The 22,033-nt window shown below is 42.9% G+C and overlaps 1 protein-coding gene across 3 annotated transcripts in view; it reads right to left on the reverse strand.

Moving 5' to 3' along the window:
- The window catches only part of LOC148148498 (uromodulin-like 1), a 120,317-nt gene that overhangs the window by 95,144 nt on the left and 3,140 nt on the right, over nt 1-22,033 (reverse strand). For all 3 annotated transcript variants that reach the window (XM_087992480.1, XM_087992479.1, XM_087992478.1), the window contains exons 2-5: nt 13,786-13,947; nt 10,449-10,546; nt 6,904-7,090; nt 2,767-2,907 (exon numbers count right to left, since the gene is read on the reverse strand). In XM_087992480.1, the coding sequence (XP_087848606.1) occupies nt 2,767-2,907; nt 6,904-7,090; nt 10,449-10,546; nt 13,786-13,947 (588 nt within the window). The remainder of the gene's footprint in view (nt 1-2,766; nt 2,908-6,903; nt 7,091-10,448; nt 10,547-13,785; nt 13,948-22,033) is intronic.

A 22,033-nucleotide genomic window follows, 5' to 3' on the forward strand; every position in this document is an offset into this window, starting at 1 on the left:
AATTTATATCCTTGATTTAGGATCTGTCTATGCCCTCATCTCCATTTCTCCAGCCCTACAACTTCCCTATGTTCTTCCAATTTTTACCTCTTGCCCATCTTCAAATGCCAGGTCCCTGAACTCTAGAACTCCCTCCCTAAACCTTGCTGTCTGACTGTAGCCTTTGCTCCTGAGGCACTATTTAAAAGCAATTCCTTCTTGAATGTAATGTCCCACTAATTGGCTGTGTGTCATGTGTTGTTTGATGGCTATTCTGTGAAGTGCCATGGAGCCTACACTACATTCAAGTTGCCTTATTGATGCTAATTGCCCAATGGAGACTGAGAGGCCTTTATTCTCTGGAGTTGATCAGATTGAGAGGTAATCTCATTCAAACGTACAAAGTTCTTCAACAGCCTGACAGGATCGATGCAGGAAGGATGATTCCCATGGCTGCAGGATCAAGATCCAGGTGACAAAGTCCCAGAATAGGCTGCAGGCCATTTAGAATTTCTTCACGCAAAGATCAGATGACCTAAGAGCAGAGGTCGGTCAGCCCATTGAGCCTTCTCCACCAGTCAATGAGTGATCTGATAATCCTCAACTCCACTTTCCTGCTTTTTCCCATAGTTCTCAACTTCCTTACCAATTAAAAATCTGTCTTTTTTAACCTTGAATATACTTAAGGACACAGTATCTATGACCCTCTACAGTAAAGAATTCCACAGATTCAGAACCCTCTGAATGAAGAAATTCCTTCTCTTCTCTGTCTTAAAATCCTTATTCTGAGATTATGCCCTCTAGTCCTAGACAGTCCCACAAGAGGGCACAACATTTTTTAATGTGACCTTTTTTTGATGAGACCTTTTTTTAATGTGTTCCAGAAAAAAATAGATAAAAAATGTGGGTGGCACAGTGGTTAGCACTGCTGCCTCGCCGCCCCGGAGACCCGGGTTCAATTCCCGCCTCAGGCGACTGACTGTGTGGAGTTTGCACGTTCTCCCCGTGTCTGCGTGAGTTTTCTCCGGGTGCTCCAGTTTCCTCCCACAGTCCAAAGATGTGCAGGTCAGGTGAATTGGCCATGCTAAATTGTCTGTAGTGTTAGGTAAGGGGTAAATGTAGGGGTATGGGTGGGTTGTGCTTCGTGGGTCGGTGTGGACTTGTTGGGCTGAAGGGCCTGTTTCCACACTGTAATGTAATCTAATCTAATCTAAAACATTTCCATATCTAACCTGTCAAATCATCTAAGAATATTGTTTTAGCATGATCTTATTGTAATAGATTCCCATTGTTGTGGAGACTGGTCATTCTGTCCATCAAGTCCACACTGACTGTTCGAAGAGCATTCCACCCATACCCATCCACTACCTTATCGCTGTAACTCTTTGGTTCCATGTCTAACTCACCTAGCCGACACATCCCTGGCCACTATGGACAATTTCCCATGGCCAATTCACCTAACCTGCACATCTTTGGACTATGGGAGGAAACTGGAGCATCTGGAGAAAGCCACACAGACACAGGGATTACCTGTAAACACCACACAGACAGTTGCCCGAGGCTGGAATCAAACCCAAGTTGCTGACACTGTGAGGCAGCTCTGCTAACCACTGTGCTACCATGTCACCCCCAACCTTTATACTCATTCCCTTTGAAATAAAGGCTAATATTCTATTCGCCTTCCCTATTACTTCCTGAAACTGAATGCTACCTTTTTTGATTCATGGGCAAGGTTTGGCTAATCCAGCACCACACTCTCGAGTCTGGCAAATCCCTTTGTTCCATAGCTTTCTGCAGTCTTTCTCTGTTCAAATAATATTCTGCTCTTCCATTCCTCCTGCCAAAGTGCATAACCTCACGGTTCCCCACATTATATTCCATCTGTCAACATTTTGCATACTCACTTAACCTGTCTACAGTATATCCTTCTGCAGACTCTTTGTGTCATCCTCATTACTTGCCTTCCCACTGATTTGCATTTCATCCACAAATTTGGCGAAAGTATATTCACTTTGCTCATCTGAGTCCAATATGCAATATAATATCCAATATTTAAATGATCGTGACCCCAACCCTGATGCCTGTAGCGTACCACTAGTTACAGGGTGAATTCTCCACTCTTACCAGCTGTCACATTCACACTGTCACACAAGGTCACATTCCTTGCAGTTCCTCTCATTGTTCCTGTAGCCTCCTACTAACCACGAGAATACTTCTACTGAGGCTCCTCTTTCCTGCTCTTCCCAACATCAGTGAGACCTGTTCTCATTTGTAGTCACTGCCAGTCATTTGTTGACTCAACCCTCAGTGTCCAATTGATGCCAGTGGTCCGATGCACCTCTCTCTCATTGGTGAGAAATAGATGCCTCTTAGCATCTGTGTCCCAAGCAGCTGAACGTATTTTTAAACAAGTTGACCACCTCGTACATGAGCTATGATGACTCCCCCGCTGTGTTGATAACAGGTTCAGCCTCACCCACCTTTCCCAAACACGGCGTTACCCATAATTGTTGATTGAAATCTGAAACTGATCCAGTGTGGCTTTTATTTTATTCACTACCACCAGCTAAACAGCCTCTTGACTGGAGATGTGGCAGACTCAAGACATCCTCACACCCATTAAAGATTGGAATCCAGTCCCCTTCAAATCACACCCGTGCCCATTCTCCGTTGCACGCTAGAAATCTCACGTTGGGGTATTTGAAAGAGGAAATGCAGCATTCCCCAACAGACCAAAGAGAAATAAAAGAACTTCCATCCTGACTTCAATGTTAGCTGGACCATTACCTCTGCAGTCTCTGCCTTGTCTGGAAGGATCTCTATCCGTGAAGCCATTCTGACAGGTGCAGTTATGAGACCCATCAACATTTGAACAGATTGCTTTCTGAGAACAGGAATTCAACTCCGGATATTCACATTCATTGACATCTAGGAGAGAACAACATTTTAAGTTGATGAGAAAGGGAAAGGCATGTGAGGATAGATTTGAGAAAGATCATTTCATTATTCCTTGGCATTCATTAAAACCGGAAATATCTTTCCCAACATCTTGAGGAATTGTTCATAGAAAAGCATTTTGTATTTTGCTTTCTCCCTACCATTTGAACCCATTACCTGATTGGAGGTTTTTTCAGAGAAAGGGGTGTGACAACATAAAACTTTCTTCCTGGAAAGTTGTGGTGTTAGGGGATAATTGGAAATTTCAGAATTGAAATTGGTGGATTTTTATTTGGTGAAATTATGAATAAGTAACAAACCAAGGTTGGTAGATCAAATTCACTAAAGCATCAGCCAAATTCTAATTGAATGGTGGAGCTGCTCCAGGAGGTTGACTTGTCTCCTCCTGTTCCACTGATAATTGTAAAAATGCAAATTTTTAGCCGCTAGATTTCCTCATAATGTAGGCCGGAGGCAAAGGCCTATTAGTATTACCAGTGGACTATTAAGATAAAAACCAAGGTAATGGTCTGGGGATCTGGGTTCAAATCCTACCATTCTACCATAGGGGCAGCACGATCATTTAGTGGTTAGCTTGTGCTGCCTCACAGGGACTTGGGTTTAATTCCAGTCTCGGGCGACTGTCTGTGTGGAGTTTGCACATTCTCCATGTGTCTGCGTGGGTTTCCTCCAGGTGCTCAGGTTTCCTCCCACAGTCCAAAGATGTGCAGGTTAGGTGGAGCGGTCGTGCTAAATTCCCCACAGTGTCCATGGATGTGCAGGCTAGGTGGGTTAGCCATGAGAAATGTAGCATTACAAGGATAGGATAGGTAGGGTACATCTAGGTAGGATGCTGTTCGGAGGGGTGGTGTAGAATCAATGGGCCAAAAGGTCTGCGTCCACACCTCATGGATTCTATGAATTCCAGGGTTGGAAATTTGAATTCAACAAAAATCTGGAAATAAGAGTCTCACAATGACCGCTGCCAATTGTTGTAAAACCCATTTGGTTCATTAATACTCTTTAGGGGAAGAAACCTCAGTCTTACTTTCTCTGGTCTACATGTGACTCCAGGACCACAGTAACATAGTTGACCCTTAACTGCTGTCTGAGCAATTAGGGATAAAGAATAAATGCCAGCCCGGCCAGCAATGCCCACATTTCATGAATATATTCAGGAAAGAAAGAAACTTGGATAATGGTTTTGCAATTCAAGTGTTTGACATTCAATAGGCACCAATTGTCAGCAGTAGTTACAGAATGGCAAACAGAAATGTAGGGCAGAATTTCATGACCCCGCCTTGCAGCTTTAGAGCTGGCAAGAGCTCTGTGTCTCCTGTTTTCATAGAATCATTGTATTGCTACAGCGCAGAAAGAGGCCATTTGGCCCATCAAGTCTGCACAGACCATTCCAAAGTGATGTTGAGTTTGGAAGGTGCTGTCTAAGGAGCCTTGGTGTATCTCTGCAATGCATCTTGTAGATAGTGCATACTGCTGCTACTCAGTGTAGATGTGGGACCAATCAAGAGGACTGCTTTGTCCTGGATGGTATCAAGTTTCCTAAGTGTTGTTAGAGCTGCACCAATCCAGGCAAGTGGGAGTATCCCATCTCACTCCTGACTTGTGCGTTGTAGAATGTGAACAGGCTTTGGGCAGTCATTGGGGTGAGTTACCCACTGTATAATTCCTAGCTTCGGACCTGCTTTTGTAGCCACTGTATTTATATGGATAGTCCAGTTCAGTTTCTGGTCAATGGTGACCTGCAGGCTGTTGACAGTGGGGATTTGAATGATGGTAACACCATTGAATGTCAAGGAGCAGTGGCACGAATTTTACTTGCCACTTTTCAGCTCAACTAGGAGAAAGTAAGGACTGCAGATGCTGGAGATCAGAGCTGAAAAATGTGCTGCTGAAAAAGCGCAGCAGGTCAGGCAGCATCCAAGGAGCAGGAGAATCGACATTCTTCTTCCCAACCTCTCCGCCCCCACCCCTTCTCCGGCCTATCACCCTCACCTTAACCTCCTTCCACCTATCACATTCCCAATGCCCCTCCCCCAAGTCCCTCCTCCCTACCTTTTATCTTAGTCTGCTTGGCATACCCTCCTCATTCCTGAAGAAGGGCTTATGCCTGAAACATTGATTCTCCTGCTCCTTGGATACTGCCTGACCTGCTGCTCTTTTCCAGCAACACATTTTTCAACTTTTCAGCTCAAGCCTTAATATCATCCAGATCTTGCTGAATTTGGACATAGGCTGCTTCTGTATCTGAGGAGTCATGAATGGTGCTGAACATTGTGCAAACATTGACAAACATCCCCACTTCTGACCTTATGATCAAGAGAAAGACATTGATGAAGCAGCTGAAGATGGTTAGGACAAGGACGTTATACACCACACATTGCATCCGAAAGGCTAAGAGCATTGTGGAAGACTCCACACATCCTTCACTCAAACTCTTCTCCCTCCTGCCATCTGGCAGAAGATACCAGAGCATTTGGTCTCTCACAGCCAGACTGTGCAACAGTTTCTTCCCCCAAGCCATCAGGCTCCTTAATACTATTTCCCATCTGAAATTCTTTGCACGGCTTCGAATTGCTGCTAGAAATATGTCTATTATTTATCATTCTTCTATTACACTGTAACTCGTGTGATTTACACGTTATATGCACTTTATGCTGTGTACAATTGTGTAGTCTGTGCTGTCAATGTAGAATTCTCAGTCTTGGAGGAACACTGTCTCATTTTTGCTGTATCAGGTGTATATGGTAGAAATAACAAATAAAGGCTTCTCTCTCTCTCGCTCTCTCTCTCCTTCTCCCTCTCTCCCTCTCTCTCTTTCTCCTGAGGAACTCTTATAGGATTCCCATCTGTTCCAGAAATCCCATTTTCAGTGGTTGGCAGTAAGCCAGTACGGCACAGCTCCCAGATCGTTACATGAACACCTTGCGCAATTTTACATTGTAGAGGCAATTAATGTCTGGTAGTTGCAGTTCCCATCTAACGAAGGCAGGATATCTCCCCTACAATAGCTGCTGGCCAATCACAGGGCTGGCTGCTCTTTATTCTCAACAACACCACAGGGAGTAGCGGCCACACCTGGAACTGCAGCAGTCTCTGGACCAGCAACGCAAAATCTTTCAGTGGGGTTAGTAGTCACAGAGCTAACCAAGTCCTAGCCATGTAAGGGATGGTAGTCTTTCTAGAAGGAAAGGTGGGTTCTCAGACCATAGTGCCCTTGCCACTAGGGGAACTTGCCATAGACCAAATCAGGACTGCATCACCCCAACAAATCCCTACCAACACTCCCCACCCAGGTCCAGAGGGGATGCTGTCAGGCTGTACATTACCTGTGCAATGTAAAATGGAGACATGGTTTCCAAGGTAGAGGATGCCTTTTCAGCTGGAAACAAGCCTAGCTACCATTGGTGATAGGATGAGGCCAATGATTTGTTGTATCTTGAACACTTTAAAATGTCAGTTGGCCTAGGTGTGCCATGTGCCATCTACCTGCCAGTGGAGATAGCAAGGCAACAGATGTGACACTACCTCCCATTCCCCCTAATTTCATATCCCTACCCAGCCAAAACTGACATAAAATTCCAAGCAATAATTTCATACCAACTAAAATTATTCTTCATTTGTTGATGGGATGTGGGTGTCACTGGCTCGGCCAGTGTCTATTGTCCATCCCTAATTGACCAGAAGACAGTTAAGTTTCAACCACATTGCTATGGTCTGGAATCACATGTAGTCCAAACCAGGAAAAGACAACAGTTAAGACAGCACATTAATATAGGATTTTCCAACAATGATCAACAATCAACAATGATTTCATGGTCATCATTAGGCTCTAGCTTTTTTTTAATTCAATAGTCACGTTGTACCAGGCTTCAAACCCAGGTCCCCACCTGGGGTTCTGGATTAATAGTCTAGCAATAGTACTGCTAGGCCATTGTGTCACCAATGTATACAAAAGTTAAAACATACCTTTGGTTTCCAAGTGACAAACGTCTGCAGAGTTTATTAAAAGCTGCTGCAGTTCTTTTAATATATTGCTCAGTGTTGTCGGAGGTCTGGTACCCAGCAATAGTTTTGACACGATTTTGTCCTCTCCATCTCGTTGGGTGTAGATATGATACATGGAGGAGTTCAATGAACGCAGAGCATCAACCAGCTGCAGTGAAAGCAGAGGTGGCAATGTAAAGTCACAGATAATTATTCAAGAACAACTGATTAACCTGTTCACCAGCATTCGGGATCTTGGAGGCAACTCAGCGACTTTCAGCAACAGACCACATCATACAGTAAAGAGAGAACTTTATTGACAACACTTCTCATGAGCTATCACTGCTCAATAAATCACTTGCATTATCTAGTGCATGGAAACCCTTAAAGTTCCCACTGGGAAAACATTCCAATGGGAACTAGGCTCCAGCAGTTGCCGTATTTGGAAGAGTAAGGCAGTTAAATGAAGACGGGAAGTGGGTGGTCTTTTGCTTTGTTCCTTCCCCTTTTTCACCAATGGGGATTTGGCTCTTACTCTACCACAACTCTTTGGTGACTATTTGGTAAATGGATCAGGTCTACGCTATTCCTAATGGTTAAAATAGTACAAGAACATGTTCATAAGATATAGAAATGGAAAGCAAAACATTAAATTGCTTATTATTTAAGTCGTTAACAAATCACAAAGCATTCCACATGGCAGGTCAGATGATGTGTCACAGATGCAGCATGTGAGAGCTCCTGGAAACCAGCGTGATCCAAGACAATGATATTTGCCATAAGAGTTTGAGCTAAAACAGCTCTTTCTCAGAATTTATGAGCCAGAGGGCAAGCTATACACATTGTAACACATGAGAGGGGGGAAAGGCTACTCAGGTGCTTTGCACCAAGACTTTCAAGACAAGGGTGCACCCCACACCCTAGGATAAGGTCTTATGATTTGGTCTGTGATCAGGGATAGGCAGATATGACTGTGACTGAGGCAGGCAAGGCAACCCAGAGAGCAGGAGTACCAGTCTTTTCAATTTTCTAACAAGCTGGAGTTTCTTTCTGCTCCTAGGGATTAGAGTGAGGGCTGCAGGGTGAAAGAAATAACTGACCATAACACCGGGCACAGGAAGACATGAAAGTGAGATGCAAAAAGGAATTAGTGTCAGGAGAGGGAGGGAGATGCTGTGTGCAGCCAAAAGCATTTGTAAGAATGAAGAAGGGTCATATCAGATTTGAAATGTTAATACTGTTTCTCTCTTCACAGATGCTGCCAGACCTGCTGAGTTTCTCCAGCACTTTTTTTATGACAGATTGCCAGCATTGACTGTATTTTGCCAGAACGCAAAGAGATCAGTCATGATCTTACTGTATGGCAATTTGAAAGGCTGAATGCCATACTCCTATTAGCAATTCATGTGTTTTCATGTAAACAGATTTTGCTGTCCTCTGATACATCTCAAACTCAGTAGAGACAGAAATAAGAAAGAACTTGCATTTTTATCGTGTCCTTCACAACCTTGGGACTTCAAAGTGTTTTACAGCCAGTGAAGTCTTTTTGACGTGTAAGCAGTGGTGTTATTTCATAAACACTGAAACCAATTGCACACGGTAACTCCCACCAACAGCACTGAGATAAAATGGCTATGTAATTTAGTTCAGTGATTGAGAAATAAGCATTTGCTAAAACACTAGGGATAGGTCCACTACTCCAATAAAGTATCTTTTATAACAGTGTAAGTCGGCAGATGGTGGACATGTTACCAGCTCATCAGATTGCAATACCACAGTATATTCTGGTCTCCCTGCTATAGGAAAGATGTTGTGAAAGTGGAAAGGGTTCAGAAAAGATCTACAAGAATGTTTCCAGGGTTGGAGGGTTTGTACTATAGGAAAGGCTGAATCAGCTGCTGCTATTTTCACCAGAGCATTGGAGGCTGAGGGGTGACGTTATAGAAGTCTATAAAATCATGAGGGGCACAGATGGGGTCAATAGACAAGGTCTTTTCTCCAGGGTAGAGAGTACAAAACTAGAGGGCATAGACTTAAGGTGAGAGGAGAAAGATTTAAAAGGGACCTGAGGGGCAACGTTTTCATACAGAGGGTAGTCTGTGTATGGAATGAGCTACCAGAGGAAGTGGTGGAGGCTGGTACAATTGCAGCATTTTAAAAGCATCTGGATGGGTATATGAATAGGAAGGGTTTAGAGAGATATGGGCCAAATGCTGGTGAATGAGACTAGATTAATTTCGGATATCTGGTTGGCATAGACATGTTGTATCAAAAGGTCTGTTTCCATGCTCAATAGCTCTATGACTCTATAAGGATCCCCCACAGCAGTGTAATACTCCTGGAGGACAACACTTGAATCCCATCTTAAATTCTGTCCTCAGCTTTGTAGGGTAAGACTCGAATATCTTTAGCCTTCATTCCAGGAGCCATTCTGAGTTCATTTTCCCTTTTTGTTCTTTGATGGGATGTGAGCATCACAAACAAGGCCCAACCCTAATTGCCTGTGACCTGAGCAGCTTGCTGGGCAGTCAGGGGTCACCAACTGCTGGGAATGTGAAGTCACATGTCTGAGTAGACCGCCTCAGCAATTGGTGATGATCTTAACCCATTTCAGATTCCGCATTTAGGAACTGTTGGGGCAACCTTGGAAGAAACAGCTACCCATAGCAACACATTGTACTGTACAGCAAAGTGTAGCCATGTGCCAAATATCATGGGATTTAAAACCTAATGGGATTTAACTGCATTTCTGGGGATAGTCAGTGGAAGGCAGGTAGAAGAGGCTCTCTCGCCTCAGCAGTGGGAGTGCTTACTGGAATGTGGTTGTTTAAGATGTACAGGCCCAAAGATAATTGATAATGGGGAGGGGGAAGGGGTCTGGTGAACATCATGAGATCATAGGATGACTTCAAGCTATCCATGGGCTGATTGCAGTCACATGATGAGCCTGATTGGATGCGTACAGAGTTGAATCGATATTTGATTGGTTTGTGCCCCCCAAAGTGTGCTGAAAGAAAATGTACAAAACTTGTAAGTTTTCCTTTATCCAGTGAAGATGTTGCCTGGAGTTTCCCAGCAGCTTGCGACCCACTGGTCTAAAATAAACCTTTGATGATTGGAAACTGACTTAGGTGGCAAGAGACCCTTTGATCGTTCAACGTCCCCTTTCAGACTAGAACTTAAATACCACTCGCTGCTTGGTGGGATTTCAACCCCATGTTCCTTGGACCACTGAGATCTCAATTACTAGGGCAGTGACATTACTTAACATTGTAGCACACAGCACAAAGTATAATGACTGCAACAGAAAACTGGAAATTCCCACTGCATATCAGAACAGCCCAGATTTTCGTGGTCATAACGACCACAAAAGCATTAGTATTTGCCAACAATATTCACAGCAACAAATGGCAACATCTGAATTTTCCTTCGTGAGCATGTGGTCATACTCAGAATGAAATAATAAATATTTATACATAAATAAATATTAAGATAACTGGTAATTGGTGGATAAATAGTTGACGTACCACTGAGTGCAAGAACTTCAGGTGATTCATAAGATCCAATTCATTCTGCTCAAACTCCTGCTTCACTTCAATCAGCAAATTGAAGTACCCTTCACCCACTATTAAAAGACCAAAAAATGACACAATCACCTTCTTGCGCACATGCAACTACACAGCAACATATAAATGACGACAGCAACCAAAGTGAGAAACCTCTTCATAAACATAAGTCTGATGGTTTTCTCAATCCATTTTCATATTGACAACAATTTTGTTTTCGCTCCTACTTTCAAGCCAGTGTTTTTCATGCTACTGTTATAAACACTTGAATTTGGCGATTGCTCCTTACGATATTAGCATTTCATACACCGAGTCATTAATTTATTTCAACCACATTAAAGTTCCCATCAAAAACTCAGGCAAAATAACTTCATTGAAAACTCTTACATGCAGGACAATTGAAAGGAGGTTTTATAGATGCTTCCTTATGACAGGAAGTGAAGAAACTCATTTCAGAGCAGTTGAGTGTATCATTTGGAGATATTTTCTTTACAATCTGACACTGGATCGATTTAGCAACAATTCAAGCCAATCCAATAACATACAAGATTGAATATAGACATTAGAGCAAGGTGTTACAGGTTAAATCGTTTCACACCTTAATTACAATTGTCACCTTCATGTCCTAATATCATTTGACTTTTAGTTGAACTTTAATAATTTACCGAGCTATGAAAAGAAGTTTCCTGCATCCTACTTCTTTATTCTTTTGCCAATGAAAATTAAAATCAAAATGTCAAGGAATTGGATAAGTATCTGAGGAGCTGCAAGGAAAAGGCAGGGGTGAGCCGAACTGAGTTGGTCTTGCAGAGAGCCAGCATGAATGGGGTGGGCTGAAGGGCTGTTTCCATGCTGTAACCATGCAATAAATTACCTTAAATCTGTGATCTTGCCAATGGAAACAGTTTATCCTTTGTAACTCTATTGATAAAGTCCACAAAATTCTCATCACATTCTACATCTATGCAATGCATTACAATTTTTGAGGGGTTTAGAGATTGATGATAATGATGGCAGTCCATCTGAGAAATAGATGAGTTCACCATGTTAAATGCTCTGTATAAATGCAAGCTGTCTCAAATGACTCAGTTCATTGTGATTCATTGCTCACACCTGCTATTCTCAGTGGCACGAGAGGTGGCACTATACCACTGTACCAGCCAGCTACCATAAACACAACTGAAGGATCTAATGTTCCCTTTGACCGTCAGTGACCCAGGTCATGTCACATTCACTCCATGCACTACTGGGTATAACAAAAGTAGGTCAAAGTAGATAAATTTTGTTGAAGCAGCAATATTTATCACAGAACACAGCATGGTGACTCAATGGTTCGCACTGCTGCCTCACAGCACCAGGAACATGGGTTCAATTCCAGTCTTGGGTCATTGTCTGTGTGGGGTTTTCACATTCTCCTCGTGTCTGTGTGAGTTTCTTCCAGTTGCTCCATTTTCCTCCCACTGTCCAATGATGTGCAGGTTAGGTGGATTGGCCATGCTCAATTGCCCATAGTGTCCAGGGATGTGTAAATTAGGTAGATTAGCTATGCGAAGTGCAGGGTTACAGGAATAGGATGGGGGAATGTGGAGAGTCTGGATGGAATGCTCTTCAGAGAGTCAGTGTAAACTTGTTGGGCTGAATGGCCTGTTTCAACACTGTAGGGATTGTATGAACAGGTTGGAGGAGGTTCACGAGATTGATTCCAGAGATGAAGGATTTATCTCATGAAGAGAGTTAAAAATCACACAACACCAGGTTGTAGTTCAACACGTTTATTTGGAAGTACAAGGTTACAATTAAACCTGTTGGACTATAACCTGGTGTTGTGTGATTTTTAATTTTGTCCGCCCCCGTTCAATACCAGCACCTCCACTTCATGAAGAAAGATTGAGCAGTTTAGGCCCATATTCTCTGGAGTTTAGAAGAATGAGACAAAATCTAATTGATGTTTTATAATATCTATACGATGCGAAAGGAGATTGACAGAGAGAGGGTGCTTCCTTACATGGGGAAATCTAGCATGAGAGGTCATAGTTTTAGGATAATGGGAGGCAGATTTCAAATAGAGATGAGGAGAAATTACTTATCTCAAAGGGCTGTAAGTCTGTGGAATTCACTCCCCCAGATTGTGGTGGATGTTGAGACCCTGAGTAAATTTAAGGTGGAGGGAGACAGATTTGTATTTAGTAATGGGTTGAAGGGTTATGGAGAGCAAACAGATAAGTGGAGGAGAGGCCAAGATGAGATCACCATGATTATGTTAAGTGGTAGAACAAGGGACGGAATTGCCAATTCCTGTTTCAAGTTCTCATGTTCTTCTAACAGCTAAACACCAACTTCTGAGCAAAGTCTCACACAAGCAATGGCACACCATTTGTTACAGATTACATCATTACCCCTTGGAACCTAGAAACCAAAAAATGAAAATACTTGCCGATTACATGCATGCACCTTCAATGGGGTGTGATGAACTCCTTGTCATGTTTAGCTCAATCACGGAGCAACTCAAACATGGGGCAGTTTCCACCAGGACCCTGATTTCTCCATTAATTAGAAGCAGAGCAGCCTTTATGATTAACTGATGGAACTGGCTCATTGTGCATTGCTTTCTGGCACAAAGTGAAGGCTGATTTTGGATGGGAACCCAGCGCATTCAACCCACACAAATCCAAGCACGTGGCTCTAAATGTGGACACATGTTTCTTTACAAAGTTATTGTTGTATGATTTACTTTTGGTGTGGATGCAGTCCCAGCAGCAATGAAAGGGGCTGAAAACGCTGTTTGGTAATTATTTGTGTGTAGTGAGGAACACATTCTGTCTGGCACCCTATGTGGCAGCCGTTATCTTTATGATTGCTCAACTTTAGAGACTTCATACTAATTAGAAGGAAGCCATTCAGACCACTGCCACATGTACTAGCCCTCAGGTCGAGTTGTTCAATTAGTTCCACCTTTCCCCACAGATCTGCAAATTTTACCTTTCCAAGCGTTTATCCAAAATTCCCATTTGTAAGTTACTTTAATAAATCAAACCAAAGATCAATTGAATCTGTTTCCATCGCCCCTTCAGATTAGGGATTCCAGATCATTACAACTGACACTGATAGAACTTCCTGAGTGGTACCTAACTGCATTGTACCCACTCCATTCATTGTCAGAGTGGTCCTTACCTTAAATCGTTCTCATGTTTCCACATGTTGCTCAGTGACCCCAAGGTTCGACACTGTACTGAAATCAGGAGAGAAAATCATACCAAAGAGAAGAAACAAGTGTTGTTTATCAGTTTCGATGCATTACCTGCTGGAATCGGTGAGACACACACTAATTCCCCACTGATGTTGCAGCATTTCTGCAAGCCTGGACAATCGATGTCCCATCGGCAGGTCTGGTTTGCTGTCGCTTTTCCTTCTGTCGGACACAGTCCTGGATGTGAAGCGAACTCCTCGCTCCTGTTCAAAGCTAAGGCAAGGAAACAGGTGACAGATCATGCAGGTTTAATGCTCCTCCACTCAGAGAATAAACTAGCTGAACAAGTACCCAGTCACCTGAAGTGCTACTCTGTTCATGAGACCATTAAACCATTACTTTTAAATTGTTTAATGTAGACATTAAAGTTCTGAGAAAAATGAATTTCATTCAAGTGTGTGAGAGGTGTGTGTTGAATAAGGTAATGGTTCTGAAAGGGTAAATGTTGCGGACTACATTAAGCTCCATGTAATTTGATGCAGAATCAAGGAGCAAGTTCCAGATCCTGATGAGGTTAGACATGCCATCTCCAGCTCCTGATAGTCATGATGTCTAAGTAATTTACTTAATCTAGTACCATCTGTTATCATGCAATAAACTATATCTTGTTGTTCAGACAAATGCATCTTCCTGTTGAGAATCACCAGTGGGTTAATCCTCTATTACTTTTAATCGATCAGGCCCTCAGACTCATTGTAGAGGATGGATGGATGACTCTTATGGTGCAGTGGAAACATCCCTACCTCTAATCCAGGAGGCCCAGATTTAAGTCCCAGCTGTTCCAGAGGTGTGTCATGACACGTCTGAACAGACTGATTAGAAACACATCTAGAAGGACGATGTACGGCAGCATAACCTGCCAGCAATTCATTCCGTAATCATGAAACTGTGTTACAGACTTACTATCAAAGTGATGGTGATCTGGACAGTATCATTCCAATGATCTGATAAAGTGAGCATAGTCTGACTCAGACTGGGATTCGACCCAATGATTAACTACAAACCGGCCATGAGAACACACCAGGCATCTGTCAGTCAGTCAAATGAGCAGGGACACAGCTGGGACTCACAAAGGAAACTCGAGACAAACATGCTTTAGGAAGGTCTGCCTGGGATGGGAGGTAAGAGGGCAAATTATGGGACTGTACAGGGAAATGTGTTGTGGTTGCTCACAATGAAGTAGATGCAAAGTAACATTGGCTTTCCTCTGCCCCTCTTTCTTGATCCCCACACTGGGTGAGGTTACCATGAAGGATTCGCCATCTCAACCTCTCCCCTCATCTGACGCATGGTGACACTCAAATTAAACCACCAGCTTTGGTCTCTGTCTTGAATAAGAAAGTAGCCCTATGGTTCGGTAAGACTATGGCGGCTTTACCTTTTGTAAATTGATTCTAATTGCATCTCTTGGATCTATTGAGCAAAGCTGCCCACTTGTGCTAACTTATAGTAACCTCTGCAGTAAAGAATCTCAAAGATCCACCTCCTTCTGAGTTAAGAAATTCCTCCTCATCTCAGTCTCAAATGGCATGCCCTTCGTTCTGATACTGTGTCTCCTGTTTCTAGACTCACTAGCCATCCCACTTATATCCAACTTGTAATTTTAATGAAGTTGCCCAAGAATCTGAACTGCCCAAGCACAGGACAAGAAAGTTAGAGACAAGAGACCAAACATTTTTGTGACACTAATCTAACAAGAGCTAAAATCCTAGATAGGCACTATCCAATCTCTCTTTATGATAGTGTCAGACAAGTATAGATACTCAATTCTCTAGGACTGATGTAGTACGTGGTAATGCCCATTTTTCTCAAATCTTTTTGCAGCAATTGATTTGTGCTCCTGTTGTTCAACCAGAGCTGCATGGGAAAGCTTCCATAGATGCCAACCTCCACAGGATTGATAGGTGGGGAATGATCTTTGATTTGACAAAGGTATTCAGCATGGAAACAGACCCTTCGGTCCAACCAGTCCATGCCGACCATAATCCCAAATTAAACTAGTCGAACCTGCTTGTTTCTGAGCCCATATCCCTCCAAACATTCCTTATTCATGCAATTATCCAAATGCCTTTTTACTATGCCAGCATCCAGCACATCCTGCTGAAGCTCATTCCACACGTGACCCACTCTCTGTGTAAAAAAGTTGCCCCTCATCTCTTTTTTAAATCTTTCTCCGCTCACCCTCATCTTGAAATGCCCCACCCTAGGGAAAAGACAACTGCCATTCACCTTATCTGTACCCCTCATGATTTTGTACACCTCTTTGAGGTCACCCCTCAACCTCTTACACTCCAGTGAAAAATGCCCCCGCCTATCCAGCCTCTCCTTATAACTCAAACCCTCAATTCCCAGCAACATCCCGGTAAATCTTTTCTGAACCCTCTCCAGTTTGATAATATCTTTCTTTTAACTGGTTGACCAGAACTGGACACAGTGTTCCAGAAGAGGCCTCACCAATGTCCTGCACAACCTCAACATGAAGTCCCAACTCCTATACCCATAGGTCTATGAAGGCAAGTGTGCTAAACGCCTTCTTAGCCACCTTATCTACATTTGACGCAAACTTCAAAGAATTACGTACCTGAACCCCTAGGTGTCTCCATTCTATGACACTATCCAAGGCCCTTATTTTAATTACATAAGTCTTGTCCTTGGTTGTTTTATCAAAAGGAAATACCTCACATTTATGCAAACTAAACTCCATTTACCACTCTTCAGCCCATCGACCCATTTGATTAAGATCTCTTTGTAATCTTAGATAACCTTCTTCGCTGGCCACTATACCACCAATTTTAGTGTCATCTGCAAACTTACTAACCATGCCTTCTGTATTCTCATCTAAATCACTTGTATAAATGACAAACAAAACTTTGTCATGTTTCCCTTAACGGCATGTTGGCACAGGAAAGGAGAAAATGAGGACTGCAGATGCTGGAGATCAGAATCGAAAAGTGTGGTGCTGGAAAAGCACAACAGGTCAAGCAGCATCCAAGAAGCAGCTCTGTCGACACTTTGGGCATAAGCCGTTCATTCCTAGTGAACGGCTTATGCCCGAAACATCGACTCGCCTGCTCCTTGGATGCTGCTTGACCTGCTGTACTTTTCCAGCACCACACTTTTCGACAACTGAGGAACAGGAAAGTCCATTGTATGGAAAGGTGTGCAGAAATTAAGAAGAATCATTCGGTGGACTTTAATGCCCCTCCTAGTGGGTGAGTTTGGTGGGGTGGGCAAGGAGGAATTTTAAAAAGTGGGAGTTTGGAGGCTGACGCTACCTTCCTACTTCTGACCCAGGGAATTTATGAGGAAGGCTCAGAGGTATTCACACAGCAACAGAAATGGGACTCGTTCCCAACTGGAGTTGTGTGTGAGCTCCCTGAGGGAGCTCCTCATTCAAAGGCCCTCAGTACCTTATCAAGGGATTCTACAACAAAATGTGCTGGAGGAGGGGTGGGTGGGAGGGGTGAGAGACAAGCCCCTGCCCTCATTGATGACTCACGTCCTCAGATATCAAGCCTTCAAAACAGCAGAAGACATGGAATGTACAAGAGGGAACTTAAAAGGGAGATTAGAAGAGCTAAAAGATGACAGGAAAAGATACTGGCAGATAAAAGAAAGGAAAATCCTAAATTGCTTTACAGGTATTTAAAGGGAAGGGATAGCAAGGGAAAAAGTAAGGCACATAGAGGAACACGGCAGTGATTTAGGCATGGAACCAAAAGGTGTAGTAGGGTTCTAAATGAACACTTTGTGTTGGTGTTCACAAGTGAGTGTGTCGATCAGTTATAAAAATCAGGGAGAAGGTCTGTGATACAGTTAAAGTAATTAGCATAGGCAGAAAGGAGGTTCTCAGTGGTCTGGCATGCTTAAAAACAAATAAACCTCCAGGGCCAGAGGAAATGTATCCAAGGCTGTTCAGCAAGGTAAGGGACGAAGTAGTAGGAGTGCTGGCCAAAATACTCAATTCCTCTTTGGTATTGGAGTGGTGTCAGAGGACTGGAGGGCAGCCAGTATGGTACTGCTAGTCAAAAAGGCAGCAAGAGATTAACCAGGAAACTACAAGCCAGTCAGTCCAACCTCAGTGATGGAGGAACCGTTGGAAACAATTTCAAGGGACAGAATTAATCTGCATTGGAGAAGCAGGGATTAATCAAGAACAGTCACCATAGTTTTGTTTAAAGGCAATCATGTCTGACCAACTTGACTGAATTTTTCGAAGAGGTGACCAGGCATGTTGATAAGGACAGTGCTTTTGATGTCAGCTCTTTGGACTTCAGCAAGGCCTTTGTTGGGTCCCACATGGGAGACTGGTAGGAAAGATGGGTTCCAAGAAAATTTGGCAAATTGGATCTACAATTAGCTGAATGGTAGGAAGAAGAGGGTAACAGTTGATGTGTTTTTTTTTATTAATTACCACAGAGGTGTCCTTGCTGTTTGTGGTTTATGTGAATGATGTAGACTTGAATGTAGGAGGGTTGATCAGTAAGTTTACAGATGGTACAAAATTAGTGAGGTGATAAATGGTGAGAATAGCCTTAGACAACAGAAGGATAAAGGCAGACTGGTCAGACAGTCTGTTCAGTGACAAATAGAATTCAATCCAGATAAATATGAGATGATGCACTTGGGCAAGAACAACAAGACAAGGGAGTACAAAATGAACACTAGGAGCCTGGGAACCATCAAGGATCAGAGGGACCATGCTGTGTGTGTATACCAGTCCCTTAAGGTTACCGGGCAGGTGGAGAAAGTAGCTAAGAAGGCATATGACATATTTGCCTTCATAAGCCAAGACATAGAGTTTAAGAGCAGGGAGGTACCTGTATAAAATGTTGGTTAGGCCATAAATCAAGTCGAGAGTGTGGTGCTGGAAAAACACAGCAGATCAGACAGCATCCAAGGAAGAGGAAAATCAACATTTTGGGCAAACGCCCTTCATCAGGGATGAAGCTGGGAGCCTGGGGGGTGGAGAATTAAATGGGAAGGCTGTGGGGCTGGGGACAAGTGCAATAGGTGGTTGGAGGTGAGGGTGAAGGTGATAGGTTGAAGGGGAAGGTGGAGCGGATAGGTGGGAAGGAAGATGGACAGGTGGGACAGGTTATGAGGGTGGTGCTGAGCTGGATCTGGGATAAGGTGTGGGGGAAGGAAAAATAGGGAAACTGGTGAAATCCACATTGATGCCATGGGGTTGGAGGGTCCTGAGGCGGAAGATGAAACGTTCTTCCTCCAGGCGTCGGATGGTAAGAGAGTGGCGATGGAGGAGGCCCAGGACCTGCATGCCCTTGGCAGAGTAGGAGGGGGAGTTGAAGTGTTCGGCCACGGGCCGGTGGGGTTGATTGGTGTGGGCGTCCCAGAGATATTCTCTGACGTGCGAATAGATTACTCTATGCAGTTCTGGCATCCACATTATAGGAGGAGATTTATCAGGATGTTGCTCAGGGTAGAGAGTTTTAGTTACAAAGAGAGATTGAACAGACTGGGACTGTTTTCCTGTGAGCAGAGGAGATTGAGAGAAGACATGATTTAGACAAATAAAATTATGTGGAGCATAGTTAGGGTGGACAGGAAGAAATTATTCCACTTGATGGAGAGATTGATGACCGGGGTTATACATTTAAGGTAAGGAGCAGGAGTGTTAGAGGCAACACGAGGAAAAGTTCTTTCACCCAGAATCTGGTACTCACTGTCTGTAATACTGGTAGAAGTTGAATCCCTCATAACACTTAAGAAGTATTTATATATGTATTTGTGATGTTAAAGCATATAACTCTATAGGCCAAGTGCTGGAAATGGAATTAAAAGACTCAGGTGATTGTTCCTTGGTACAGACATGAGGGCCAAAGAGACCTTTTCTATGCTGTAGGCTTTATGACTCCAAGATTCTATGACCCCACACATCAATAACACACATACCTTGCTATCCACTGCTGGCATCACTCATCTGTGCACTCAGATACCTGGCTGATCCTCAGATACAGTACATGTATATAAGTGACAGCCATTCAACCCAAGTGGCAGCATGGAACAATGAAGCTTGTCTTTGTGGGTGGAGCTAATTGCCTGTTACTGGGTCCTCGATACCAGGGAGGCCCACCACAGCCCAGTTAAGTACCTGATTGACTTAAATCGGTGCCCTTCCTGAAAAGGGTCAACATGGAACTCTTGTCAACTCTCCAGCCAGCTAGCAACCACCTCCAATAAATGCCATGGTGACATACGGGCACAGAGGAGGCCGTTCAGCCCATTGAGTGTGTGAGTTTGCGGTAGTGCAATATAGTCAAGTTCAGTCGCCTGTGCTATCCCTGTAGTCCTCAAACATATTTCCCTCAACATTCTGTATAAGTTTCTCTCCAAATCATTGACCATCTCTACTTCCACCACCCTCATAGGGCCATAGGTTAAGGGCCTTTTTCACTCATTGTGTAAAAATATTTTTTCTCATATTCCCACAGAGTCTCATGCTGAAAACCTAAAATCTTCCCTTTGTGTCATTAACTAAAAAATTCCCAATCTGGTCTTCAACTAATAGAATCCTTTTAGAGTTAAATACAACTCAAAATGTCACTGTTGCTCTGAACAAATTAATGCATTGATGTAAAGTTCCATTAACCAACATTTTAATAAAAGCGCACTTATGACATTCCTTTGACTAATGTCTCCTTCTTTGGCTGAATGTTAGTTTTTGTTTGATTTATGCTGTATAGGTGCTGTATAAATCTGCAGTGTTGTAAAAAGGTTGGTATGTTGATAATAGGTTTGAAATAAACAGAATACATGGTGAAGAATCATAGTATGATTTATGTCTCACTTCTGGAGCCAGGTACAATTAACTTGCAACTTCCATATTCCTTCCATGTACCTCATAAATCTATGCAACTTCCATGTCTCAATTCTCCTTCCATGATTGCTCACCAGCCTACATTTTGTACAGAACAAATGATAATAATAGCAAGTCCTGAAATATTGAGGAAAAGAATAACCATTCAGAAATATGTTTTAGAAAAAAACTCCCTATCTTATCACCCTAGAGATATTTCAGATATGGACATTTATAATGTCAGTATTGTATGCTTGGTCTCACATCACTCTCTTTTCATTTTGATAAAATAAACAGACAATTATTGAAAACACAGAACAAAGAAAGAATGGCTCATTATACCCTCATAAAAATGTCAATCAAAGCAAAACCTTTACTTCTACCTGTCCAATCTGGTGAGCTAGTCCATTGGGGTTAGAGAAATGGTTAGGGTTAGGATTTGTGAGTATAAGAGCTCAGCCAAACACTCATAATGAGGCCTTTTGAGTAAACAAATGTCTAGCTCTCTTTCCCTGTTGATATGGTCCAAAGATGACCTCATTACTGATGCTTAGCTGAGCTTCAAGACTAAGGGCAGGTGCCAAATGTATGCCTTATGATACAACCCTGAGACAATCACATGTTTTCAAATACGATGGCCAGGGATTTCTACCATTCTGCTCCCACATTACAATCCTAACCTCTCACTGGGTATGTTAGGGACTTCATTGTTTTGGTTTACTTATAAGTAAAGTTATACCAAAGTAGTGGGAGCAGTTCTAAGGAAATTTACAGTCAACACGATCAAAACTATTTTGTGATCTAAAGACCCAAAGTTAACTGTGACTTGTAGGTGATTTACTGGGTACAGAAGCATAGTGGATTTTAGCATGAATTAGTAATCCCAGGACCTGGACTAATGACTCAGAAACATGAGTTTGAATCCCATCACAGGAACTGGGGAGTTTGTATTAAGTGACTGCAACAATTCTGGAAGAGAAATGCTGGTACTTACAATGAGAAAAATGGATTGCATTAGTCCCTCCCCCCACTGTACCCGTGGGAGATACTTTCCAAGACCTACCTTGGAAGCCCAAGACCTCGGATAGGAGGGAGCCCATTCATTTAAATGGGAAACATACCTTCCCAGCAGCTTCCTAGTTCCTGGTTCTGGAACATTCCCTATAATATATTTGGGCCGTGGGTAACTGAGAACCGCGGTAAGCAGACTTGTGGATATGGGGGTCGCCCTGTATTGCAACGTCTAGTTCCCAAACTCCTTTAATGAGGCAAGTGGTGTATCTTTATCTAGTCTGGTCCATGTGACTCCAAAGCCACGATCATATGGTTGACTCTGAACTCCTTCCAAAATAGTTTAGCAAGACACTCATTTGTTAAAAATAATGCATTGTCATCACCACCTTCAGAAGAGCAAGTATTGGGGATGAGCAATAAATGCTGACCTTGCCAGTCTCACATATTCAAGTCACAGGGTTATGAATT

This window comes from Chiloscyllium plagiosum, unplaced genomic scaffold (genome assembly GCF_037043375.1).
Source record: "Chiloscyllium plagiosum isolate Xiang-an unplaced genomic scaffold, Cpla_swu_hap1 HiC_scaffold_12, whole genome shotgun sequence".
Classification (NCBI taxonomy): Eukaryota; Metazoa; Chordata; class Chondrichthyes; order Orectolobiformes; family Hemiscylliidae; genus Chiloscyllium; species Chiloscyllium plagiosum.